The following is a 27,643-nucleotide window of genomic DNA, read 5'->3' on the forward strand; positions in this document are numbered from 1 at the left end:
GATTTTGTATCTCTCAGCTTGTCAAGAAATGCATGTGTAAAGCTGTAGGAGTGGCTTGAAGCATGAATTACTCTTCCAGACTGTAGTGGGAGCCCAGGAGCTTTAAGTTACGCTGAATGTAGGGAATGTTTTTTGGAAATACAACATATTTGTTCCAACAGTAATGTCATATTTAATTATAACAAAACACAATGATACGCATTTAAATTCTAACCCTTCTCAAACCCTACAACTTTCAAAATGAATGGACTGAAATGAAAAAATTAAATTGTGCCAATGCACCCCCTCCTGGTGGGGAAAGTTGTCATGTCAGAGATCAAAAATGTGTAGATCAGCTATAAAATTCTTGATGTTTTTGTAAAGATTGTCGAAAACTGCTTGAAAGGACTCAGACTAAGAGCGGAGTGGGAAACCGAGGGCCTGAGTCTTGCACAGCTTGATGATTTCCCTGCTCCAACACACCTGCTAAACCTGCCAATTAACAGGCGAGTTGAATCTGGTGTGCTTGAGCAGGAAAAGTACAAATCTGGCCCTCCAGGACTGGAGTTCCCCACTCCTGGTTTAAGAGATAGCTCGAGTGATGCTATAGAAGAAGCACTGTTTGGTTCCATAGAGAACCATGTGTGGAGTAGTGTGAGGGTGAGGAACCTTTCTATTGTAAGAAACATTTACATCAAGAGAAGGTTTGAGAAGTCTCTATTACATCTCTATTACAAGCATGGTTATTTATGAAACCAAACGTGGTTTTTCCGTGTCATCTCTCAAAGAACATTTACAAGTGTAGTGTGACAGTGACGCTGTTGTCCCTAATGTCCTCTCTACTGCTGTCCCTCAGGCATCCCCTGTTCCCTCTGCTGGCTCTGCTGTTTGAGAAGTGTGAGCAGGCCACGCAAGGCTCTGAGTGCATCACTTCGGCCAGCTTCGATGTGGACATCGAAAACTTTGTGCACCAGCAGGAACAGGACCACAAGCCTTTCTTTAGTGAAGACCCCGAACTGGACAACTTGGTCAGTAACGAGAGCTCAAGATCCTGTTTACATTTCTCCTTATCTTCTCCATAGAGACAAACATGAGGCCTCCAGTTCATAAAATTAGCAATTTTGGATATACAAGGTTTTTAGGAGTGACAGCCCTCACTGACGTTTCTTGAGCTTCAAGAATAGTGGTCTTGAATTTCCCATCTACTCTGTGCTACAGTAGTCACTACTATAGTACCACAGCCACCTCATTTCACTTTACCCCTCAAAATGCAAGCGAGCTCGTATTTGGGCCCTCACTTCAATTCCAGCTACATAACTAGTTTCCTAGTAGCTGCTGAATAATTCACAATGGTTAGTTATGACCATTTATATCATTATTCAACTGAATAATGAGACCAACGTTCAAAGGGTTAAGAATTGTAAGTCAAAGAATTGTCACATTCCTTCTCTCTCTCTCTCTCTCTCTCTCTCTCTCTCTCTCTCTCTCTCTCTCCCTCTCTCTCGCACTCTCACACGTTCCCCCGCCTGACAGCTAGCAGTAATTAGAAATTAGGCGAATGAGGAAGGGGGGGTAAAGGTCAATGTTCATCATTACCAGGTCTCTCGGCCGACTACTGCGGCTCAGTCAATTAACTCTGCATCTGTGTGCTTTATGACGGGCCGGTGGCGCAGGCCCCCTACACCCCCCCCACCTCCTTCACTGGTGTGGTTACGGCACCAGGCCGAGGGATGGCACGGTGCCCTGACGAAACGAGCCGCAGTAATTGGCAGATTTATCTCCTCCTTGGCAAAGCACTTTTTAGCCCATTCACTCGTCCTTGAGTGCTGACTTTGAAGGCACGTGATCTGTGGAAATGGGGGAGTTAGCCACGCAAGTTTAGTCACGTCCAGGCGAGAAAGAGCAGCTATAGTCTCAGCAGATGCTTTTTTAGCGTGCACTGAGGCAGAAATGCATGTGCATGAACACGATGTCTGATTCTGCATTATATTCTTGCTTCACCAGAGTGAAGTTAGTTCTAGCACATTTGCTTGACAGTGTATAATAGAGAAAGTTAATTAGTTAAAGCAACAGTCTGCAGTATTTTTACATTATACTAACAGCTTCAAAATCATGTTGGTGCTCCAGTGACCTGTAATAGGGAGAAAAGCGTCTCTATCGTTGCTACTCCAAGCTCAGAATGCTGCTAACTGCACTATGTAACTTTGTCAAAGGGGGCAGAACAATACGCAAAAACTTGAAAGAGTCATATTTGTGTGAAATCCTGTAATATCACTCATCAGTCGACATGCTTCTTTCACTTTCAGTGCTGGTTCTGTATCTCTCAGCTTGTCCGCAAATTTATGTGTAAGATGTGTCCTGTGGCAGTGGGTTAAAGCCCAAATTACACTTCCTGACTGTAGAACAAGAAACACCAATTACCACACAATTCTGCTTTCACAGTACTCTGCAATGATTCTGGATATGAAGTGAAACAGATACAGTGTTATTATGTCATCTAGAATGATGCAGATGGGTACAGTATCCACCAGCCCAATTTAAAAATCCATTACTGACAGCATCAGGTCATATCATATATAAATATGATCCAATGTAAATAATTGAACATACATTTGTAGACCCATGTCATTGTTTAGGTCTCTTGTAACTTTGTATCTCTCCCTTTATATACAATCTATAAACTTTCAGATTTTATGAAAAGTCTGTTCATCTATCTGTCTGTCCGTCTGTCTATGTAGACACATAGTCAAAAGAAAAATCATGCAAAAACCTGGGAAATAGGAAATGTTCAGGAGAAACTTGTTAACTTTCAATGGAAGTCAAGGTGAAAAGATTTAATTCCAGGTCATTTTGGAGCATTTCTATTGGCTCATTCAAATTACACAGTGAATCAGCACAAGCAAACACCACATACCCACAAAGACACCCTCAGTCATTCTGGATTAGACAAGGCTCATGCACTTAACTACACATCATGATGAAAATGACTTTTTTGAAGTAAACACATTAGCCCAGTGTTTCTGCAGGGGCTGCTCTTGCTTGCTACAGATTTGACAGAAACAATGACTAGAACTTTGCAGAACTTTCATTTTTAAGAGTGTACTTTATTGTGCTGCTCAAATCTTGTGTACGTCTTCTGAAGAAAAATGGATTGTGTGTGTGTGTGTGTGTGTGTGTGTGTGTGTGTGTGTCAGATGGTGAAGGCAATTCAGGTGTTGCGGATCCACCTGCTGGAGCTGGAGAAGGTGAATGAGCTCTGTAAAGACTTCTGCAACCGCTACATTACCTGCCTCAAGACGAAGATGCACAGTGACAATCTGCTACGCAACGACCTGGGAGGACCATATTCACCATCACACACAAACCTACCACAGGTAACACACACACACACACACACACACACACACACACACACTTTAAACATGTTGTGAAAATGTTTTGAAGAAATTTTGAAAATGTAATGTGTTCATTCCAGACTTCTTATTTCCTCCTGCTCCTGCTTTTCTCTTCTCTTCTCTTCTCTTTTCTTCTCTTCTCTTCTCTTCTCTTCCCTTCTCTTCTCTGCTTTTTACATTTCTTATCATTTCTTCTTCTCGTTTCTCTTTTCGTCTGTTGTCTTCTTATTTCTTCTGTCCTTTACTCTTTTCTTCTCATTTGCTCTTCTTCACTTTTCTCATCAATTTTCTTCCCTTCTTGTTTCTTCTCGTCTCTTCTGTGCTCTTCTCTTCTCATTTCTTCTCTATTATTTTCTTTTCTTCTCTTCCATTGTCTTCTCATTTCTTCTCTTCTCGTTTCTTTTCTTCTCTTCTATTGTCTTCTCATTTCTTCTCTTCTTTGCTTTTCTTTTCTAATTTCTTTTCTTCTCCTATCTTCTATTTTTTTCTTCTATTTTTTTCTTCTATTTTTCTTCTCTTTTCGTATCTTTTTTCTTTTGGATTTTCTTCTTGTTTCTTTCCTTCTTTGCTCTCCTCTTCTCATTTCTTCACGTCTCTTCTATTTTCTTCTCGTTGCCTCTCCTCTTTACTCTTCTTGTCTCTTATTATTTCTTCTCTTCTATTGTCTTCTCATTTATTTTCATTTTTTCTCTTCTCCTCTCTTCTTCTTCACTTTCCACTCTTCATTCTTCTTTCGCCTTCTGAGCTTCTCTCTTCTTTTTAATTTCTTTTTTCTTCTCTCTTCTCTCCTCTTTAATCTCCACTAATTCTCTTCTTTTCTTTAAGCTCCACTCATTCTCTCTTTTTTTCTCTTTTACTCCTATAGGACCTGCTGCAGAGCCCCTCTCCCTCGCTCTCCTCTGTGTCCAGCTCAGTTAACCCCTCAGGCATTGTGGTCCCTGCCTGCTCCCTGCCTCAGAGCAACGTCACCATGACCACCATCAACTCACAGGTGGTGTCAGGTGAGTAAGAGAGAGCTTGATCTGAGACAGAAAGAAAGTGAGAGACATGGGGGTGCACTAGAGAAGGCGAGGGAGTGTTGACTGTATTAAGGTTATTGGTAGACATGGTTTTACTTTATTTGGTAGTAGTTATTACATATTACTTATCCATCCTGAACCTGTAATAAACCTCAATTTTCCCACTTCTTTGCCAAGCCAATGGGTTGACTGCTATATATATATATATATACTTGATATTTGATACTGTACATTTATTGATGTTTATTGATTTATTGATTTATTTATTGTATAGGTTCCTAATGTCATTCAAACATGAGTGGAAACACTCTTCATAACTACACTGTGAATGATCAAGCTACAAACTGGTTTAGGCTGACCTGAAACTTTTAAATATTTATACATCACATTTTTACTTTACCCTGCAATGAACTTATGTCCTGTCCAAAGGACACTCCTGCCTTGCGCCGAACCAATGATTCAGGGTATGCTCTGGACTCACCACAACCCTGGAATCTAGCTGTATCTCTCCCATAAAACAAACTCCAGTGAAGTACACACACGCTTGTATGGGTAAGACATCAGCATGGTGAATTCTGGTTCTTAGTGAGAGTGCTCTGTGTGTGTATGTTTTCCTGCAGGTGGGACCCTGTATCAGCCCGTTGCTATGGTGACCTCTCAGGGGCAGGTGTTAACCCAGAGTCTACCGCAGGGGACCATCCAAATCCAGAACACACAGGTGAGGAAGCCAACACACACATGCCCGTCCGCCCTCCACCACACACACACACATACACACACACAGAACTGAACGTGATATTAGAAAGTTTGAGGTAAGGAGAGTTTCAGAAATTCTCCACAGTGGCCTGAGATTAACACTTTTTCGCTCCGCCCACAGATGCATTCATTCTTGAAGGTAGGCGAGGATAGATTGTAGCTACCTATTGATTTGAGTCACTCCATTACACAGATTTTCTTTTTACTCAGCTGGACTGATGTAGATAAAAGAGCCCAAGGATCATAACGTATGCCGAGATAGCAAAAGCATATTCAAGTGAATGACACAAAAGTTGTGGCAGTTCCTGTCTGTATAAGTGGATCTGCCACCTTGTGTCATCAACTTCATCCACCCTTGCAGGTTCCCAGAGCTGGTATTGGCAGCTAGATGAGCATATGTCAAGGTGTTTTATGCATATTCTTCATTAGAAAATCGTCTAACTGCTTTATTGTTAATATTTAATTTTTTCATAGAATTTGAAAACACCCCAGACATCCCATACTGTGTGATGAATGATGCTCACGATGAATGTAGCAATAGAAATGCTCTAAAAGCACTTTACCTCAACTCTGTCTCAACTCTGGTCCTGCACGTTTTAGTGCTTTCCCTGCTTTAAAACAGCCACTGATTAGTTGAATCAGATGCGTTGGGAGCAAGGAAAGCAACTAATGTGCTGGACAGAGTGCCTCCAGGATCAGGGTTGAGAAACACTGCTTTATATAATAGCTTCAAAATCATGTTGATAGTACACTGTCATGTAATAGGGAACATTACGTCTCCGTAATTGCCATTATTGGCCTGGAATGCTGCTACAGGTGCTATCACTATGATCAGAGGATCGCTAGGATGCTGCTAGCCTTCAGCAGCCAGGGCCCAGAGAGAGCGCAAATGGCCTTGCTCTCTCCAGGGTGGGTAGATGGCATTTTCTCCTCACATCTCCACAGTGCCTTGCTGGCTGGCACTGCTGTCTGCGGGCCGATGCTTCAGAGCCGGGTACGCAGCGATTTCCTCCGAGCGTGTTGGTTGCCCAGTGACGTTGCATCAACAGCAGTTTGAAAAAAGAGGCAGTGGCTGATTGTGCACATGTCGGAGGAGGCGCGTGTCACTCTTCACCCTCCGAGAGGAGCATTGCATGTAATAGGGGGAGAATATGTATGGGTTGGGTAATTGGAAATCCGAATTGGGGTCAGTGTTCAGAAAACAAAATTATGCCATGATAATTAAAACAACACCAAGGCATTTTACCATTTACCGTTACCTAAAATAACAGCTTCCAATGATGCTCCACTGACCTGTAATAGGCAAAATAGCATCTCTTATTATTGCTACTCTGGGCTCATCATGCTGCTTTCTATGTAACTTTGGTGCAGTAAGCAGGACAATGCTCACAAGAAATGCGTAAAACTGCGTAACCCCAGTCATACTTGTGTCATATCCTGTAATATTACTGTACCACCTCAGTCAACATACTTCTTTCACTTGAATCTTTCTTTCAGTGAAGGTTCTGTATCTCTCAGCTTCTCCAGAAATGATTTATGATGGGTGTCTCAAAGTGTGAATTACACTGTAGGGGGAGCCCAGAAGCAAGAAATACCAATTCTTGCATAATGCTGCTTTAAATAAATAACTCAGGCTCTCAAAAAATAGTTTTTATCAAAATTAATCAAATATGCAAATTCATGACCTTGTAGGGCTTCTGTATTGCTTTAACTTCCATTCAAAGTTAAAAATGTTGTTTTTTGTCCTTCTCCTGTAAACCTGTGAAACATTTGCAGATGTGAGGTTTGGCTTCAGCAGCAAGATTTATTTTTCATTTTTGGCTCAACATTGTGACAGGGAAAAATAATCACTAACTTGAGATGCCAAGAACTTCTTGCTGGTGTGAATGACAGGTTTCTCTTATGAGTCCACTCTCCTGAAAAATAAACAACACATTCTCTGATGTACACCAATCAGCCAATACATTAACACCACCTGCATAATGTTGACTAGGTCCAACTTGTGTGTCTGGCACTAAGACATTAGCAGCAGATCCTTTAAGTCCTATAAGTTGTGAGATGGGGCCTCTCCATAGGTCGCATCAGTGTCCTTTCTTGGACCACTTTTGGTAGGTACTGACCACTGCATACCAGAAAAAACTCACAAGACCTGCTTGATGTATTGGAGACACTCTTGGTGATGACCCCTCTTAATTTTGGGGCTGATCTGTGTATTTAAAACAGTCCCTCATTAGATTTTCTGTAAAAGACTCGTCCATGCTAGCAAGAGTTGCCACAAAAGAACATGCTTGTGTGTGGAGACTGGATAGGCCTGTTCAAGAGGCGACTCTTTGACTGTTTCGACTCTGAATCAACTCAGGATCGACTCCGAATTTTAGAACTTGAGTGTTTTTTGGCTGTGTTGTAGCTGGTTGTTTGCATGTGTGTGTTTGCGTGGAGCAGCAGCAGGCAGGTGAGGCGGCAGGTTTTGACAGACAGCTGGAGCTGGGGTGAATCACCCAGGGCCCAGGCCCACACTCTGCTCTACACGCAGGCTGGGAATAGAGCTGAGCCCATAACTACATCCCTGACAAGCTCCCAGTAATGATACCCCTGCATGGAGCCTCCAATTAATTCACCCTGCTTCCTGGAACACACACTTTACACACTCCCAGGGCTGAGGTATGTGTGCGTATATGTGCATGTGTGTGTGTGTGTGTTTCTGTGTGTAGGGCATGTGGGGTGATGGAGAGGAGCCACGTGACTCTCAGCTGCAAATATAATGTGGAGATCCCCCCCCCCTCTTCTTCTTCTTTCCGAGCTTGATTATTATTTATTTATTTCGGAAGTCAGTCGGGAGGCTTCTCGCTTTTTCTGACTCTGGGTTGCCGTAGCGGCATGAAATTAATTATCATCATTTCTAAAGTGGAAATGTTTTTTAATTTATTTTTATTCATTTATTTATCGGCGCATGAGGCCGCGCTGGATTATGCATCTGCAACCGCTCTGAAATGTTAATATTTCACAATCTCCAAAAGACTGAGGACAGTTTTTTTTTTCTTTCTGGGGCAAAAAATGCTTAATAATATTTCGCTCATTTGAATACTTTGGCCTTTGTAGTTAAATGGGTGAGTGGAAGACCTTCAAACCAGAACATTATTACAAACACACATACACACACTTTCTACTCTTTCCTGTGGCTGTATATGTGTGTGTGTGTACAGCTGGGTATCTGGATGTGGCTCTTGTTGCAGTGGAGCTGGAGTAAGTTTGATTAAAAGGAGAGCAGATCTGCTGTGGCGCTCTTTGTGATGAAAGGCCTGTATAAACACTCCCTCCCCGGCTTTAATTTTAGGTATCATTACTCCGATTGCGTTGCTATGGTGACTGAGGGCATTTCTGGCCCTGCCAAAGGAACGGCAAGTGGCGACTCTTTGTTTCCGTGGCAACAACTATCCCTCCCTCTCTCTCTTTCTCTCTCTCACTCCTTTCTTTCTACTGTCCTCTCCTCCTTCTTTCTCTCTAGCTGCCCCCCTCTTTACCTTCTTTCTCTCTAGCTGCCCCCCTCTTTACCTTCTTTCTCTCTCTCTCTCTCTCACTCTCTCTCTCTCTCTCTCTCACACACTCTCTGCCTTTAAAATTCCTTTCTTTCACTCATTCGTCTCTTGCTTCTATTTCCCTTCTCCTTCTCTCTCTCTTTTTCTTTCACCCTTTTCTTCCCACCTTCTATTACTCCTTCTTCTTTCTTTCTATCTGCCCATCTCTCTCTCTCTCTCTCTCTTCCTTTCTTTCACTTTCTTTTCTCTCTCGCTTTCCCCATCTCCCTCTCTCTCTTTCTTTCTCTCTTCCTCCCCTCTTCCTTCTTTTCTGTCTTCCCCTTTCTTCTTTTCTGTCCTCCCTTTCTTTCCACTTTCTCTCTCTGTTGTCTTCTTCTTTCTCTCTCTCTATCCCTCTCTCTCCCCTTCACTTGTCCACATCTTTATTCCCACTGTCCTCTACTCCCTTTTCTTTCTATCTATCTGCCCCCTCTTTACCTTCTTCCTCTCTCTCTCATTATGTCTCTCTCTCTTTCTCTCCCCTTGTCTTTTGCTATGACTTTCTTCCCTCGCTCCCTTTCCCCCTCTCCACTCTCTTTCTCTCCTAGTCTTTCTTTCTTTCTATGTGCCCTCCACTCTTTCTCCTTCTTCCTTTCTTCCATGCTCTTTTCTCTTATCTGTATTTCTCCCTCACTCTACTTCTCTATGTCCCTCTCCCATTCCCCCTCCTACTCTCTCTGTCTCACTTTTCCACTCCCTTTCCCTTTCCCCTTCTCTCTATCTCTGTCCTTCTCCCATTCCCCCACTTTCTGTTTCTCTGTCCTCATTCTTTTCCATCGTTGTGTTTCTTTTTTCCTCCCACTCTCTCTATTCTTTCTTCTACTCCATCATAGTCTCTCTCGCCTCTTCATCCACCCCTTTTCCTCTTTCTTCTTCGGTCTTCCCTCACTTTTTCTGTCTCTCACATGCTGTCTCCGTACCCCTCTCCTGTACGTTCTCCACCCTCTCTCTCTCCTTCCGTCTCTCTCTGTGCCTCTTTCTTCTTCTCTCTTTGCTCTCCCCCCTGCTTCTCTCTCCTTCTGATTCATATCTTACTTCCCACCCTTTCTATCTTCTCTCTCTCTCTCTCTCTCTTTCCTCTTCTTCTGTTGCTCTGTCACTCATTTATTCATTCACGCCCTCTGTTTCTCCCTCTCTCTCTTGTTTGTCTGTAGGTAAACCTGGATCTCTCATCCCTCCTGGACAGCGATGACAAGAAGTCAAAGAACAAGCGGGGCGTTCTCCCCAAACATGCCACCAACATCATGCGCTCCTGGCTCTTCCAGCACCTCATGGTGAGGGCGAGGGACGGGGGACGTGCATTAAGAACGTGACGGATTAATCACCCAGAGTATTAGATTAATAATGATGAATAATGATGACGCATTTCCTTTGGTAGCAGAACTGAGGCGCTGGATTGATGAGAAATAGACGGCCCTGGCTTCTTTATGAATATACTACAGTTCATGCAGTTCAGCTGTAGTTAGAACAGTCTTAAACAAGAACCCTAAAGCAAAGGTTCCCTGAAAAATCCATTCCCCTCACCCGAATGTAGAGGACTGGCCAAGACACTATATGTCCACATGTTTGTGCACACCCCTTCTAACTACTAGCCACATTAGGTCACAAACAGTGATGAAACAGAGGTACATATGCACATACATACAAAGCTTGTCTAGCCCGTGTGGAGAAATACTGCCAATAGAATAGGACTCTCTGGAGCAGAAAAACATAAACCTTTAGGCACTAGCATTGAGCTGTGGAGCAGTGGAACTGTGTTCTCTGGAATGATGATGGTGCTCAATCCAATACTTTTGGGATGAGTCAGGGTGTTGGAAATGAGGTGGTGTGGTGAAAATCCAACCCCCCGTCCTCACTTAACACTCTTGTTGCTGAATGCAATCAAATCATCACAGCAATGCTCCAAAATCTAGGAGAAAGCCTTTTTTTCCTGGGCAGTAGACTCAGTTATTCCTTTTTTTTACTACCCTTGATTTCAGAAGAAGGAATGAATGAGCAGGTGTCCCAATAGTTTTGACCAAATAATGTATGTTGGGCATCTGACTTTGTAGGTTAACCTTTTTAACTGCAGTTATTATGTAAAAAACAATGCACACTGGGTATCCCTAAGCCTGATGGGTGATCACCTTAGCTAGTGGGGAGCTTTTCAGGTTTTTCATGTAAAAACTTTATTCCAAGTAAATGTGGAGGTTTGTTGTGTTTGTGTTGTGTTGGTTTTGATATGAGAGCAGTGATATTTCAGTCTACATATTGTATTTATTACAGTACAGTTACAGTAAATGCTGTCTTATTACACCGATATGTTCCCCTTTCATTTTGTTTTTAGCACCCGTACCCCACAGAAGATGAGAAGAGACAGATCGCAGCGCAAACAAACCTCACCTTATTGCAAGTGAACAACTGGTAAGACTGAGACTGAAACAACTCAGCTACTTCAACAACAGTCTTTATGTTTCTGTGCTGTTTTGTAGGGGTGTGGAGGCTTCCCCAGCAATAAGTAGCGCAGTGGCGCCATCTAGTGGCCAGAAATATGAAGTACTCATTGATACAATGACCATTAAATGACTATTACACTCTCTCTTTTTCTCTGTGTGTGTCCTTTGAAAGGTTTATAAATGCCCGCAGGCGCATCCTGCAGCCCATGCTCGACGCCAGTAACCCCGACCCTGCCCCTAAAGCTAAGAAGATGAAGTCACAGCACAGACCCACGCAGCGCTTCTGGCCCGATTCCATCGTGGCTGGAGTCTTGCAGACACACGGCCCACACTCCGCCAACTCGGACAGTCAGTTCAACACTGCATTTACTAAGAGCAGCCTTAATCTTATAGCCAAGTACCTTTACACTGTCAATACTACCGGTGTACTCTGAGACATACTTGTCTGCAGCTCATCCGCACTTCCATTGCCATTACTGAATAATGTCTTGCATACTTGCATATACTATTACTGCCTGAAGTAATGGTTGCTTTTTGGCTCTAATTAAAAGTAGGGTGACTTGCTCTGATCCATACTTGTGTGTTTGTCTGTTTTTTTGTCAGGCCCTTTGGGCTTGGACAGCCTTCAGCCGCTGTCCTCTGACTCGGCCACTCTGGCCATGCAGCAGGCCATGCTGGCCGGGGCTGACGACTCCATGGACGGCACAGAGGACGACGAGGAGGAAGAGGAAGAGGAGGAGGAAGGGATGGAGGAGGACGAAGAGGAAGAAGAGGATGAAGACAGCGAGGGTGGGAGGCAGCTGTCTGGAAGGAGAGATATGCGCCTTGATCACAGCGAGGCACTGGAGTAACTCACAGTAAATGACATCACTGACATAAAACACAGTCATGAAGACTTATTTAAATAATGCACCAGAGGACTCCAGGACACCAGACGCTTAAGTGCTTCGGAATATTCAGTTGGACACAGGCTGTGAATTACACACTGTAAAAAGGATTCATTGTTTAACTTAAAGGTTGCCTAAACAATAATTTAGAGTTTATTCAACTTTGAGTGATAAATGAATAAAATGTAACACAGGACTGTCCTGTTCTTTTACAGTTGGGGGTTCAGTTCATTCTAGATTTGGTAACACGTTAGTTTAGGAGGACATACCAATGCCTGTGCAAAGCCTTTATTAACCCTAAACAAGCCAGTAATTGGCAATTAACTGGTATACAGCATTATTAAGCAGCTGTTAAGCAGTAAAATAAGCATTCTCCAGAGCACTGTCATTTATGCATTTTACACCTGAAGCTTTTGTGCAGTATTTTATTTTATGTTTTTTTCTTATCCTTATGTAGCATTATCCAGCTAATACCTAACATTTTTATGCCCTGATTGAGCCTTCTCAAGCTAATGACTGAAAATTAACTGGCTGCTTATTAGTACATTATTATGCAATAACTACGGGAAAGTAAGCACCTTTATTTGTCTATTATACATCATAATATTCTACACAACATTTTAAGTACCCATTATTGTTCCCTTATTTGGCTTTTTTTCGAATCAACAATAAGTGGCTGTTTATTACTACATTATTAAGCATTAACTAAGTAGTAAACATTTTACTGTGTATATAATACCACCTAATCTTTTTGCTCAATATTTTTTTCCTTATTAAGTCAATAACTGCTAACTGACTGGCTGATTATCATGGCATTACAACAGAGAGGTATTTGCTCAGCACTGTGAAATACAGTATATACCGAATGGCCTACATGCATACCTTTGCTTTGACTAATTTGTAATAGGCTCTGATTAATGTAATAATAATTAACCACCAGTAAATTACTATCCTTGAGCAACCCTGTTAACTAGCTAAGCTAGCAAAAATCACATTTCTAGAAGCTGTAAAGTGTAAGTCCCTGTGAAGGTCATATTTGTGCAGGTGTCCTGCACAGTAAAATAGTGCACTACCACTCTAGAGTATGGCATTATAGACTATCCTTTGGGGATTATGGCAATCCTTTAAGCAGTAACAATAGAGCAAACAACCTTTCTACCCCGAAACCATGACCATGATATTTATTGGTCAGACCTGTCTGGGGCGGGAGCATAAAAGTAAAGACAGGAAGAAGGTCCTGTGTTCCGGAGAATGCATTTTTCTGTGCAGTTTAACATGGAACAGCAGGTTGTTTGCACAGAGGTTGCATTTGTTCACAGCTGTAATCATTATCTGGGCAGTAACACCTCGCTATGGGAACCTTTTAGCCTCAACCTGATAGTTGTGTCGGATTGAGGTCAGATCACATTCGGACCACAAACAAACGGCTCCAGAGTTCGTTTGGGACCGGACAGAGACCAACTTCTCTTAAGGGTACTGTTGTTTTGGTCCACATCCGAGTGTGATTATGGTGTTTACACCTGCCCACACAAATCTTACCAAGGGTGAAAACGAACCTGTCTGATTTAACCCGACTAAAAGGTCTAGGCTCTACTTAATAATGTAGCAATGAGCAGCCAGTTAATTATCAACTATTGGCTTGTTAATGTTTAATAAGGTCTTCACGAAGGCATTGTAACCACCCCCTATAACTGAAGTCTGGCCCAACATTGGAAGGCAACCAGGTTTGACTTCCTTTTTTTGTTGTTTTTTATAGTTAAAACAACAATTATTTTTTACAGTGCAGTAATTACGGACTTACCCTGTCATTACGCAGAGCTAATGAACATGCTCAAATTGCAAATTGCTTAAACCATGCGAGACCTTGAGAGATTAAATACATGGTATGCTAACAAATCTGCTGTGAATCATCTATTCTGATTCGGGTTCTGGTTTTCTGGCATTCATGAGTCCTCTGTCTCCATTATCTCCACACCACAGTTCTTCAGGTGAAACCCACAGCATGATATCAGTTTTACAAAAAAAAATTACTTTTTTGGGGGGGGGCATGAATTTTCAGAGCAAAATACTTTGCTGGCAACCATATTCAACTTTGAAGTTGGAAAAAAAGACATTTAAAAGACCATACAGCACAACGTATACCCCCTAGACTATACCGCGTTTTGCCCAGTTGCTTGATATTTATGTTTTAGGTTTGCTGTCAACGGCGTCGCCCTTGGGAGGACTCTCATTTTTGTCTGGAACTCTCAGATGATGCAATCCTGAATGACACTGCAGAAGTCAGGCGGACTTTTTCTCTTGCTCAAGACAAAAAAATAAAAGAAAAAATGACGTGGGTGGAGCCAACCTGGCGCACGAAGCGCCTATTTTAACGGAAAAAAATAAACCAGTGGCTCCTTCCAGACCACAGACTTCCTCAAGATGTTTACTGGAGCAAACACTGCAGGAACACTGAAGAACCACAGTGCATTGAATGTACCTGATTCAAACCTGTACATCAATAGCTGTCTTTCAGTTTCTACCCACTTTGGCAAAGACTTGCGTTGTTGTAATGTTTTGCATGTGCAGCCGATGTACACGTTTCAATCGAGGCGACTCCAAAGCGCTGTCTTTTGAGGTGAACGGACACGGTTCTACAGAGCGTCTTTACCGAACGTTTCAGCTGCTGGAATCTCCTCTGTCTATTTTCTGTGAAGGACAGAAGCTGTGAAGATATCTCCAACAGCTTTTTCTGTGTGCTAAATCAGTCTCCAAACTAAAGCACCTGTTTCTGATGTGATGTCTAGAGCTGAACGAAGCTGTTCTTGGATGTTATTGGAGTTGGTCATTGTGAAGTATATGTTTCTCATTATCCTTTTTTCTTGGTGTTTCTTTTTTGTTTGTTTGTTTGTTTGTTTTTGTTTTTTTTAATGGTTCTTCCAGAGCAAGTGACGATAGGGGAGATTTTTATTTTGTTTGTACACATCGTTGTCATAATCTATTGTGTTTCAATAGAACATTTTTGATAATTAAAAGAGATGATTTTAGTGGATGCTGAATATCGTTAACTTCTTACAACTCTTCTTGCTCTACGCCTCGCACCTACACCTCGAGAATGTTGTGAAAACAGAATTTTGAGAGCTACACTCACATTTGAATAACTTCTCGAACGTAATTCGACCCCTGTAATCTCCAAGTTCTACGTTTTTCCTCTGTGAATACATGAATGTTACGGCTTTAACAGTCAGCAACACAAACTCTATGCCTTTCCCAAAAATGGTTTGGAGAAGTGTGTGAACACATACACTTTTATTCTTTGTCATATCTGTGACTGGTGGGAAAGTTAGCGTCAAACGTTGAGGATCAGAAGATCAATAAGCCCAAATTCCATTCACTACAGCAGATTTTACATTGTGCTTTATTATATCAGTAAACAACAGCGAAGTAAAGATTACAAAACATAGACGATTAACCTTCTTCTTCTATTACCTCCATATAGTGTTTCATTTTAACTGACTTACCAGTAACACTTCATAACAGGCCCTAATAAGTAGCAACTCAGACATTATGTAGGGCTATGTTTATCTAACATTTGTTAAAAATGAATAAATTAAATTACATTTATAGTCCTGTGATGTCTTAATAGTAAGTATGTGACTTTGGCTAGGGCTAGCAGGGCCTTTGCTATTGGGCTGGGTGTATGTACATTTTAGGAGTAGAAATATAATGAGTCAAGACTGTTGTGTAACAGTTTTGGGGTTTAAGAAGCAGCTCATTTTCCAGCCATTTTCTTTTGGAGGAGGAGACAACAGTGTTTTTTCAGCTACGCCAAGATTAATAGAATTTGCCATTGTAGGGCACCTTTAATATTTATGCATTAAAAATTGAATACAATTTGTTGAATAATATTTATTTGACATTCATAATACTAAATAAGAAATCTTGACTAATGATCTAGAATGAAATACTGCCTGAATAATAAATTATAATTTCATTTTTAACCATTATGAATACTAAACAGTCAGCAACAACAATACATTTTATGTCTGTTTTATTCCTATTTAATCTTTATAATTTAGAGTGTGTGTTCTACCAGATAACTCTCTTTTGGCAAAGCTCTTGGTACGGTGATTAATACCTGTCTAAGGGACTAATAATCTCACTGAACTCTTATTATCTCTAGAAATAGCAGCATTACATCTCCAGTACTATAAACAGATTACCTGCCAGAATTAGGATTATTGGTGTATTCTATTCATATTCGTTGTTGAATACAAGGAACAATTACACACTGTTTCTATACATACTTTATTAGCCTCCTTTCACCCTGTTCTCCAGTGTTCAGGACCCCTAAAAGCAACAGCATTACTTCTTCAGGACTATGTCGCTGTTGTCCAATGACTGTCAGGATTATTGGGGATACTTCCTTTCATTGAGAATAACCTAGATACAGGGTAACCTCTTTCACAACATACATGAAATCTATGGCCACACTTTTTTTAAGGTGATGCCATAGAAGAACCACTTTTTTGGTTCAGTATTAATACTTCAGTTTTCTATAGTTCATAGAGATGAACACTGGGGAGAGCAGGGCATGACATATTTTAGTTAGCACTAAATAATTTGACAATTTTTTGAGTAAGATTAACCCTGTTTCTACAACAGTCTACGCATCTCTGCTAAACATTATGTTACAACACTGGTGAGGTCAACAGTAACAGGCCAGGGCACTGTCTGTCACAGCTGCTAGAAAGTCTGGTAAATTGATGCAAACACAACTGATTTAATACAATTCTGCATAGTTTGAAGGAGGCAAGCCTCCCAAGCAATACACATAAAATTACACAGTCATATCAGAATATTATGACCACCCTTGGTTTGGAATGAACTCCGCCCGTTTATCAGCTCCACTGACCATTGAGGAGCACTTTGAAGTTCTATAATTACAGACTGTAGTCCATAATTTCCTCTGCATCCTTTCCACCCTGTTCTTCAGTGGTTCTTCAGGACCCCCACAGCACCACCACAGAGCAGGTATTCAGAATCAGAATCAGAATCAGAATCTCTTTTTTTCACCAAGTATGTTACACATACAAGGAATTTGTCTTGGTGAGAGCAACACGTATGACAAGTAACAAAAACACAGAACACAGATTATTTACAGTATTAAACTAAAGGAAAATTACACTAAACAATAGACTAAACAATAAACCCAATTATTTGGGTAGTGGGTCTTACTCAGCACTGCAGTGACACTGACAAGTTGGTGGTGTGTTGTCAGTGCGAGCTATGCTGGTACGAGTTGGTCAGACCCAGCAGTGCCGCCTATATGGTATGTGGAGCTGATATAATGGGCCGAGTTCATTCAAAACCAGGGGTGATTATTATATTCTGATATGACTGTGTTTTGTAATTTATATATGTTGGAAAGCTTTTAGCATTAGCATTTAGCACTCACATGGATTTGGTGTTACAATGTGTGTTTAAACGCCATTCGAACTGACACACCCTGCAGGATTTTAGATTTCCCTGTCTTTTTGTGTGCGTTTACAGCAGAGTAGTAGGCGGAGCTGGGTGGTGGGAGGGTGAGGGGGGATATTTTGCAGCACGATGATTACAGCTCTTAAATATCAGAGTATCGTTTTGGCCCAGATTTCCTCCTTAAATAATCAGAGATTACAGACTGTTCCTTGCACATGTGGCCTGTATTTCAGCACATATGGTCTTTGCAGTTCTTGGTGTGTGGGTAATGCATGTGCACACTCAAAAGGGTTCTATATAGCATTAAAAACTCAGTTATTTAAGTTCTATACATTTTTATTCTATACATACAGCTGGAGGAAGAACGCTTGGGACGATCCAAGACTCACAGGGAGGACCCATCCTCCTCTGGTCAGAACTACTTATAAATTATTGATAAAAAAAGTTATCGTACCACTACATAAGACTGTCCTAATAATTAGAGTAATGATAATTATTAATAGTGGTTATAGTAAGGTCGTACTTGTTTTGTTTAGATTGGGGCATTTACGTTACCTCTTGGTTTCCAAATACGATATACAGCAACGATGTGATACAGTGTTTGTGAAAAAAATGTGCTATTATGGCAAAATAACAGCACAGTTAGAAGGCTTCTCATGTAATCAGCTTGTGTGGCTGGAATGTACTGTTGTATAATGTTCTAGAATGTCCTCTTCATTTTAAGAGTGCGGTTAATCTGGCACTGAGAATGATGCACTAAAATGACTGGAAATGAAATATATAGCCTATGTAATTATACATGAGATTTCAGGGGTCAGTATTCTTACTTTGGCCTTAATGATAATACATTTTCTTTATAAACTACTGTATTATCTGCATGTTTACATCAAGTAAATCCAGTGTCTTGTCGTTTTATCCACTATTGTATTGTTATTGTATTGTTGATATTACAGAATTGGTGCCTTGGGCTTAGAATGTACTGCTATGTGCCTGAGAGTCTCTACATGATTAGAAATGAATGGGCCTAAAAGGATTATTTGTAGCGATGCCGCAGTAGAACCACTTTTGGTTCCCCAAAGGAGTGGTTCAAAGGAGTTTAAAGAACTCCACATAATGTAAATATTCTGTACCAGTATCTTAGTACCACACTTTGAAGCCCATTTAGAAACCCATTCGTTTTAAGAGTATAAAGCTACACTTATGAAGCAAAACAATCGTGCTCAACCTGCCCAATATGCTGGTTCTACATGTACCACCAAAAACATCTCCGCCTCACCAAGGCTTGGACCTGGCACAGACAACAATTTCTCCAATCCTATCAAGGTAACAAGGGCCTCTGCAACATGAAGGTCACTACATGTTCTGTACTACTTTAGGATGATGTGCTTTTAACTTTGTACCAAAAAGCCTTGAGAGGGGCTCTGAAACAACTGCACTTGTGGCAGTTGTCCAGATCCTGCTAGCTCAGTGAAGCGATGGATCTGGTCAGGGCGTCAATATATAAATAGTGAGGGCAATGACAGGGGCAGGAAAAGCCACAAAAGCCAGGCGTGTTTGAAGTGGAAGGGTGCCACCAGCCTGATGCGCATTTTAGGGACTTGCTGCCCTATAGCCCTTCCCTGCTCTAGTCTCTCTCTCTCTCTCTCTTTTTCTCTCTCTGTGACTCTGTCTAATTGCTCCCCTTTTCTGTCTCCCTCTCTCTCTACTGCTGCTCCTGCCCCATGGCTCCTCCAGAGAGTTCCATAACCTATTTAATTACCCCTTAACCCTGTCCAGTACAGCCTCCCGTTCAGTTCAGCCCTCCTCCAGTACTTAAAGCCCTCGCCAGCACCCCCTTCTCTTCCGCAGCCTCAGGACCAGGTCACTACAGGAGCCACTGGATCAGGAGCACTAAAGGTACTGCACTTTTCATTCACATGTTTTAATGATTAATGAATAATTCCACGTAGGAAACTGGGAGAATCTGTGGTTTGTAATTAGCTGAGTAATTAATAAGAGAAATAGGTGAGAATGCTCAGCATTTCAAGGCTGGATTGTGCTAAAGAATTACTGATGCACACTCTTAAAAATAAAGGTGTTTCAAAAGGTTCCTTAGAGTACTGCCATAGAATATCCACTTTTTTCCATAAAGAACCATGTTTGGAACAGTGATGAGCGAGTGTTAGGGACCTTTCAAAATGATCCCTGATATAAAGGTTCTCTACCAATTCAAAGGTATGAGTGCTGAATTGAATCAGGTCAAAAGTTCCTATTTGGCTCTTGGCTTGGAACATGCGGTTTTGGACACACTTACACAAAAAAAATTGTACTCCGATAAAACATCCACTTCAGGGCACCTTTATTTTTGTCATCTGTAATTCTAATAATGAGGTGTAGTTCATTAGCTTAGTTGAATTCCACTCACCAGTGCAAATCTTCTCTCCTGCAGTTTCGGACATGTCCATTGCTAACACGGCCGCTCAGGCCGTGCTGTCTGATGCCCTGCTTCGGGACAGCAAGGGGGACAACAGCATCCGCCACCTCGAACTGGAGCTGCCCTTAGACAAAGTCATCAAGTTTGTGTCTGTGGGACTTCCACTGCTGCTGGTGTCGTTGGCGTTTGCTCGGGAAATCTCCATCGGTTAGCCTTTTTGCATCCACTATATCTATCGAGTGCTATGGGTGGTAATTCACATATATATACATTTATACCTTTGTTTATCTGGTACAAACCACAGAAAAATAATATTCATTTAATCAGCAGTCTTTTAAAAATATTTTACAAGATGATCCCAGACAGTATTTAAATGTGCACATAATACACTGTACTGAAATCCATGTTATTACTCTGCAGCACATCCAGACAGCACTAGCATTGTTGATCTTTGTGTTTTGCTGGCCTCTCCCAGGCTCAGAAGAATGGAATGAAAGAAAGTTAGACGAATACTGGCTCAGCAGACACAATTATAAAGGACTACTAAAAAAATTCTCAGAAGTTATTTTTAAGTTTTATGCAAGAACTGTTAGCGCCTCAGAGTTGGCTAATTATCTCTGTGCCTGAGAAACTGAAAGGAGACAAGGCAAACTACTGGAGATAAGAGTACAATAGAATTAGCTGGCTGGAGCTGATGTCCAAGAGGTGTTAGACTAATTTGGGTTGGCGATTGACTACTGGCCGCACGACCTTTTAAAATCTTTGATGTTACCTTTGATGTTAGTGAGATTTTCAGTGGGACAGCAGAAATGAGGCTAATTTGGCTTGAGCTCGCTTAAAAAGTTAGCGCTGGTTATTAGCTAAATGTCTTCAGACTGTATTTCTTTGAATAAACAGGCTGAGAGGACACTAGGAGTTTAGATGTAAAAGCTCCAGTCTTGTTAGAATTCTCCTGCCAGGGACCTGCTAGAGGAAGTTGTCTGCTCGGTGGAGGCAGCTGACTTCTGTGTTGCAATCAGTTCCTCTGGAGTTGGTCTGCAATCAGCTCACACAGATGTTAATTGGCATGAGCATGATTAAGAGAGACGTGGAAAGATGACAAGGGTCTGTAATTACAGTCAGCCTGCTCTTTCCCAGTTCTCTATTTCAGTCGAACCAGAGGATATGCTAATTAAAGCAGCAGACATGCAGAGCTAGCAGAGTCTGGTGCAGGCTGGTAGAGTCTGGCTGCTGGTCAAATTCCTGGGATGCAAATCACAGCTAGCCGGAGAAGGAAATATATGTACTTTTTTAGATTGATTGAGGAAAATCTGAGTAGCGATATATATATATATATATATATATATATATATATATATATATATATATATATATTTTTTTTTTTTTTTTTTTTTTTTTTTTTAATATATATATATACATGCAAGCTGCACATATTATGCATATATTACAGCTCAGGCCAGGGGTGGTGTTAATTGAGACAGACTGAGAGGCTAGTTGTAGTAGTCGCTGAAAAGTAGTTGAAAGTCAAAGAATGAAAACACAGTTAATTCAGTTACATGAGAAAAGGTAACATTTTCTTACTTAAACACAATGAATAAAATACATTTATAAGATGTGCATGTTGTCACTATCACGCAAAAACCTCTTGTCTCCAAAATAGCCATGTAATTTGAAAGGAAGCCTATGTAAATAGGGATGGGCAACGGAGGCCAGAGTCCAGCACAGTTTGCTGAAATCCCTGGTCCAACAGACCTACTAAATCTAGCAATTAACAGGTGAGTTGAATCAGGTGTGATTAAACAGGAAAAGCATGAAACTGTGCAGGACTGCAGCCCCCCTAGGACCGGTACTGGCTAGCTCTCACTGTGAGTTATTTACATGCTTCACAATGGTTGTTACTAAATAATAATTACTTTGAAGTTGCTGTGGAAATATGATAAGATGACCCAAGCTATGTTTACCCGAAACCAGTTTAACCCATTAAACATCCTATGACCTATATCCTATTTACATAATTAAGTACTAATTATGTAAAGCTGCTTTGTGACGACAACAGTTGTAAAAAGCGCTATACAAATAAATTTGACTTGACTTGACTTGACCTGCTGGGGGGCCGGATGTGTTATTACAAACCAAAGAATTACCAAAGAATAGCCCCACCAGCTTATACCAGCTAAGTCCCTGTAGTTACTGAGTAATACTTAGCCTTAGTGTGTAATAAGCCTTGCTGTGTTAAGGGGTTAACTACATAAAATATCCATGTTGCATCTAACAGGTTGGGCCTTGCCTTAAACTCTACTGCTTATTTCTTGATAGGAGAAACTCTGAAACTCCAGCCTCTACTTTACTGTACCAAGAAAAAAGAGCTGTTTATTCCAGCCTCAGCTTTCTCCCATGCCTCCACCGTTTGCCTGGAAACAGACTTGTATCTTGTAATTTGTCGAGACGTGTTCTGTGCACTGCGCTTGTCCGTAATAAGTGTGGCTGTGGGGAATGTCTTGTTCGGTGAGTAAATTGGGGGGTTGACTGTACATTTTAGAGGGAGGCACCGATGTTTAAGTGCTCTATAAAAAGCAGGGGCTTGGCTTTTGCTCAGCGGTGGGGTCACACCCTTGCCTCCCGGTGGCCTGCTCCTCCTCAGCAGAAACAGCAGGGAGGGTATTTCTCCCGCTGCTACAGCTGCTGTGGTTTCTACCAGCTGTGCTCCAGAAAGAGAGCCTGAGTTTAGAAAAGTGGTACCACCCAGCTCTCCCACCCAGCCTTTTTTATTTCAGCAGGTGCCAGTGATGATAGCAACCAATGATATGTTGCCTACCGTGAGGGATATCTCCTACACACACTCATGCTAAAAATAAAGTTGCCAAAAATGGTTCAGCAAGCCGTTTTTTTAGGCCCTTAAAGAACACTGCAGTTCAGTGCTTTTTTTTTTTTTTTTTTTTTCTAAAATCACAGTTAATGATTTTAGATGAATGAATGAATGAATGTGGTTCATCTATGACACTGAACCAAAGTAACCTTTTTTTAAGTAGATTTGTGCTTCAAATGTGTTTGAACACATAATTTACAGTTGGGACCAAGGAAAGATGACTAGGGTCAAGGACTAGACGTAACCTGTCTATAATGAGCAATTTTAAAGCTATTTAAACGCTAAAATTCTTGAGATTATGTTTGCTTGCAGCCTAATGCAGCTTTTCCAGCTCAGATTTTTAGCATAAGTCAGTCATCTGCTTACAATTACGTTTACAGCATTTAGCAGATGCTCTTATCCAGAGTGGCTTACAGAAGTGCTAAATAATGATTCAGTGTTGTAATTTCAGTGTAAAGAGCAGCGATTACCCCAGTTTTAGCATCCCTCCATTGGCTTCAATTTAGAATTCAGTGTAAGAGTTTATTGTTGTTCTGAAGGCCATGACTGGACTGGCTCCTACATCTAGGATGAAAGCAGAGATTTCTCTCACCTGGAAATTTTGTGTGCTTTTAGGTTGTTGTACCAAGCCTCTAGACCAGTTTACCAGTTAATTCCCGACAAGCTTCCAATGGTTTCTTGATTAAATCAAAACGACAATATATTTTTAAAAGTGCTTTATACATAAATATTGAATTACATTGATAAATAAATAATAACATACATTTATTTATACATCACTTGAACCCAAGGTCACTTCACAATTAGAATAAGATAGAACAGAATGTAAACAATGTAAAAAAAAGGAACAAGTAAAGACAAGCCAACCACACACACACAGCTCCGAGCCATCATGAGAGTAATCTCCTCCTTTGCAATGTAAACTCTCTCTGCCTGTGGTCAGTTCACACTCCTCCTCCATGATGTAAACTCTGCTGGTTCACAGCCAGTTTAAATCCCTCCTTTGTGATGTAAAGAACTTTTGCTGTAGGGCCATAGGAATGAACCCCATGCTTACATAAGTCTGGAAAATCTGCTCATTTGTATAAACTTTGTTTCTTTGTTATTTCAGGTCCACAGATCAGCTGCTTCCCTCCAAGCAACTTCACAGTGAAGCAGGCTGCATATGTAGACACATACTGCTGGGACTCGCTGATGCACCATGAGTCCGATACGAACGGCAACTTTGAAGAGCGCTCACTGTGGGTGCACAAGGTGGGGGGTCTCTTCACAACACTGCTAACAGGAAAAGAAACACTGAATTGACATATTTACATGTTCTTCTGCACTCTATTATGGACTATTTGGTTGAACATCTAGGGAACATGAAATTAACAGTTCTATTCAGGTATAGAAAACATGTCAAGAACAAGCTTAAAGTCTTTAAAGAGCCCACACCTTACATTCTTACACATTCTTAGTACTAAGCAGGCTACTTTTGTTACTTAGTCTTCAAGGCTGATCTATGTAAATTGGCTCTGTTCTAATTGGTTACCTTGTATTGTGACTCAATTAAACAGCTGTCTGGGCTGAAGACTTCAGATTGAATGGGCGGAGCTAAAGTGAGCTAAACTGAGAATAGGCAAATATATTCCAACAAGCGCAGTGAATTGAAAAAGCCAGTTTTCCATATTTAATGGATTCTTTTAATTTAAATATTCCAATTGAATGTGTTGAAAAGTATTTACATACACAAAACTCTTATTTTAAATAAAGGACATTTTTAATTTCTATGAAACGATATATGCCCTTCAGCAAAGCAAATTAGCTGTTTTTGATTTCCCCCTGCTTAGATGTTCCCCTACTCATTGCTGATGATGTCGATGATGATGTACCTGCCAGCTCTGATCTGGAAGTTCCTGGCTATGCCAAGCCTGGGGTCTGACCTGCTCTTCATCATTGATGAGCTGGACAAGTCATACAACCGCTCTGTGCGCTTGGCTCAAAGCATCCTGGAACTCAAACAAAACACAGAGAACCTGCAGAACTTCCAACTGGAGCTGCAGAGGTAAAGTGGAAAGTCATGCCAGGAATACCAAGTGGGTTGGCATTCTTTGCTTTGGGCTGTCTTCCATGTGTTCCGCCAGTAGAGACATGCAATCCTTCACAGTTTCAGCTACATGACAGTAGTCTTTTATTTATTTATTTATTAATTTTTGAAATATGTTAAATTGGTAAGTAGTGGATGAGTGCAGAATTATCATCAATATGTAGTAATTATTTTAACTGTGCTGATCAGTTATTTATGTCAGTGTTACTGAGCTCTACTAAAGCATGAGTAGACTGATAAATCACTGTGCTGATCAGGTATTTATCTCAGTGTTACTGAGCTCTACTAAAGCCTGAGTAGACTGATAAATCACTGTGCTGATCAGTTATTTATCTCAGTGTTACTGAGCTCTACTGAATGAATAGACTGAAGAAAGCTATCCTCTGCTTCTATCAAAATTATTGATTTTTCTCTCTTCAGAGCCAAGAGGAAACGTTACTTTGAGTACCCCCTGCTGGAGAGATACATGCAGTGCAAGCACGGCTCCTACTTCTTGGTCAGCATGCTGTTCCTTCGTGGCTTCCTCTTGCTGACCTTCATGTCTGCCTCCTGCCTCTACCTGGTCTATTTCCACCTCTCAGCCTTTCTGCAGGACGAGTTCAGCTGCTTTGTGCGCACCGGCCTCCTCCGGGAGCAGTCCTGGGTGCCGGAGCTGGTCCAGTGCAAAATGACCAGCCTGCTGGTCTTCCAGGTCATCAGTGTGGCAAACGGTGCTGTCTATGTGTTGCTAGGCCCTGTCGTCCTCTTCAGTCTGCTGCGCCTCTTTTGCTGGGACACCAGCTTCCTGTCCTTGTACGAGGTGCTCCCTGCTCTGGGCCTCATCAGCGGGAAGAAGCTGGGCTGCCCTCTCAATGACCTGAACGTGCTACTGCTGTTCCTGCGTGCCAACGTGGCACACCTGCGCTCCTACGGTCGCCTGAGGGCTGTTTGCTCTCTGGCACCTCCCCAGGTGCGGAGGGGAAAGGGCGCACTGACAGAAGAGCAGGCTGAGCAGGCAGCCGAGGAGGCAGAGGCTGCCGAGGAGCTGGAGGAGGAGCTGAGGGAGGCCAGAGAGGAGGGGAAGCACAACCTGGTGGACATCATGACCGTGCTCGGGGCTACCAGAGGGAACGTTGTAAACTGTCCAGAAGAGCGCCCTCTGGTGGAGGAGAACATGACCCTTGGTACGGTTACTCTTATCTACATACTTAAGCGTGTCCTGCTGGTGGGCATATTTGTGTGCATCATACGGGACGTTCAGAAAATAATCACGTGATCTCTGCCTCGAATTATATCATTAGAAGGAAGCGAGGTGGTGGACAGATCAGGATTTTTAGGCTACTTTATATTTAGTCTAAGTTCAAAAGGCTGGGAGTGTCAATAGTGGATATAAATAGATAAATTACAGGGGTTTAATGATATTGATCAATGTGAATAAAGATGCACCTGTGTTTTAAATCAAGCAACAGTGAACAGCATGCACTGTAACATCTGTCTTATGTGTTCAATAGTTTAGATTGCCTCAAAAAATTATGCCTCAAGTCATTTAAAGTAAATTGTTCTGCATTGTGCTGTATTTTCTGTGTTGGGTGACTTAAAAACATCCCAAAATATTACGTATTTAAATTCTAAAGGAGGCTTTTAAAGAAAATTGTCCGTAATAGAATTTATACCCCTAACAGCCCTCTCTGTCTTTTTACAGAGCCTAACCACCAGGGGTACCATGAATTGAAGGAGACTACATCATGTTGTTTTGGCTAAGTATCTGTCAATGGACTGAAGCATTATTGTAAAGGCCCACATATTATGGGGTGGTGCCATTGACTAGCCACATCCCCTCCCAGACTTTGAGTTAGCCTTCAGTTTGCTGTATTAAACACGCCTAGAATGGAGTTTTTCCATTTAAAGGTCTTACTTTTAGGTTCAGGATCAGGCAATAGTGCTGGTCTGAGAAATGAAGTCTTATACGCCAAAGTACCTCAGGAATACCCAGGAAATCCTCCTAAAAAGCCTCCCTTAGAATGAATAGCTTAGAAGTTTTCTTTATTTATAGTTTGTTGTTTGTCTGTGAAAAAGTCTCACTCTTTGTTGTATCTCTTATTTTTCTTGAATAAGATCTTTTACTTGACTTTTCCCCCCTTCTATGAACTGTTAAAATAAAGTTTTATTTGTGTTTGTTTGTAGCTGAAGTCTGCTATATTGATTTCTCACCCAAGCACCACACATTTAAATTCAAGGAGGATTCATTTGTGCTTTGTTTTTCCATCCAAACCAAAAATAAAGTTGAGTAAAACAATCCAATCAAGTATAGGCAGAACTGTCCCGGCTCAGCAGCTGACTGACAGCGCAGCTCACTTCATACATTACTCATAATTCCAATCAATTTCAGGCATCTGTCAAGCCATCAAATTGACACAGCCCCTCATATGTTGTTGAAACACAGACAGGCACATCCAGCCTGTGGCTTGTTTTCATACAGAACGTATAATCTGATTTGTTCTCTTTGTGGGGAAACAAAACATGGTTCTGTTTCAGATGGAAAACATCACCCACTCATTTCGCTTCTCTTTAAGCCTCTGAAATCAGCGTCCCACTTGTTTGGGTCTTTCTCGGATTCTAAGCCCACCCCGTGGTGGCGGTTCTGCCTTAGGCAGTCACTCCCTCAGAGTGCCGTTTAAAACCCTGTAACTGTCGGAGGCCTGTAATGGTATCTGCAGTGCTTGTTTTTCAAATTTGTTCCTGTTCCCAGTCTCTTTCTTTAATGGCCCGAAGCTGTTTACAATCCCTGTA

The 27,643-nt window shown here is 41.5% G+C and overlaps 1 protein-coding gene across 1 annotated transcript in view; it reads left to right on the plus strand.

Moving 5' to 3' along the window:
- Positions 1–26,705, plus strand: part of pknox2 (pbx/knotted 1 homeobox 2) — a 125,583-nt gene extending 98,878 nt beyond the window's left edge. Inside the window, exons 5-19 of the mRNA XM_072658194.1 lie at positions 836–1,007; positions 3,174–3,353; positions 4,240–4,375; positions 5,014–5,111; positions 9,879–9,998; positions 11,051–11,127; positions 11,332–11,507; positions 11,763–12,006; positions 17,579–17,610; positions 19,283–19,402; positions 19,935–20,126; positions 23,897–24,039; positions 24,618–24,832; positions 25,295–26,037; positions 26,556–26,705. Of these exons, the coding sequence (XP_072514295.1) occupies positions 836–1,007; positions 3,174–3,353; positions 4,240–4,375; positions 5,014–5,111; positions 9,879–9,998; positions 11,051–11,127; positions 11,332–11,507; positions 11,763–12,006; positions 17,579–17,610; positions 19,283–19,402; positions 19,935–20,126; positions 23,897–24,039; positions 24,618–24,832; positions 25,295–26,037; positions 26,556–26,614 (2,707 nt within the window). The 3' untranslated portion in view covers positions 26,615–26,705. The remainder of the gene's footprint in view (positions 1–835; positions 1,008–3,173; positions 3,354–4,239; positions 4,376–5,013; positions 5,112–9,878; positions 9,999–11,050; positions 11,128–11,331; positions 11,508–11,762; positions 12,007–17,578; positions 17,611–19,282; positions 19,403–19,934; positions 20,127–23,896; positions 24,040–24,617; positions 24,833–25,294; positions 26,038–26,555) is intronic.
- The last annotated feature ends 938 nt before the right edge of the window (positions 26,706–27,643 follow it).

The sequence above is a fragment of the Salminus brasiliensis genome, chromosome 16 (genome assembly GCF_030463535.1).
Source record: "Salminus brasiliensis chromosome 16, fSalBra1.hap2, whole genome shotgun sequence".
NCBI classification, from domain to species: Eukaryota; Metazoa; Chordata; class Actinopteri; order Characiformes; family Bryconidae; genus Salminus; species Salminus brasiliensis.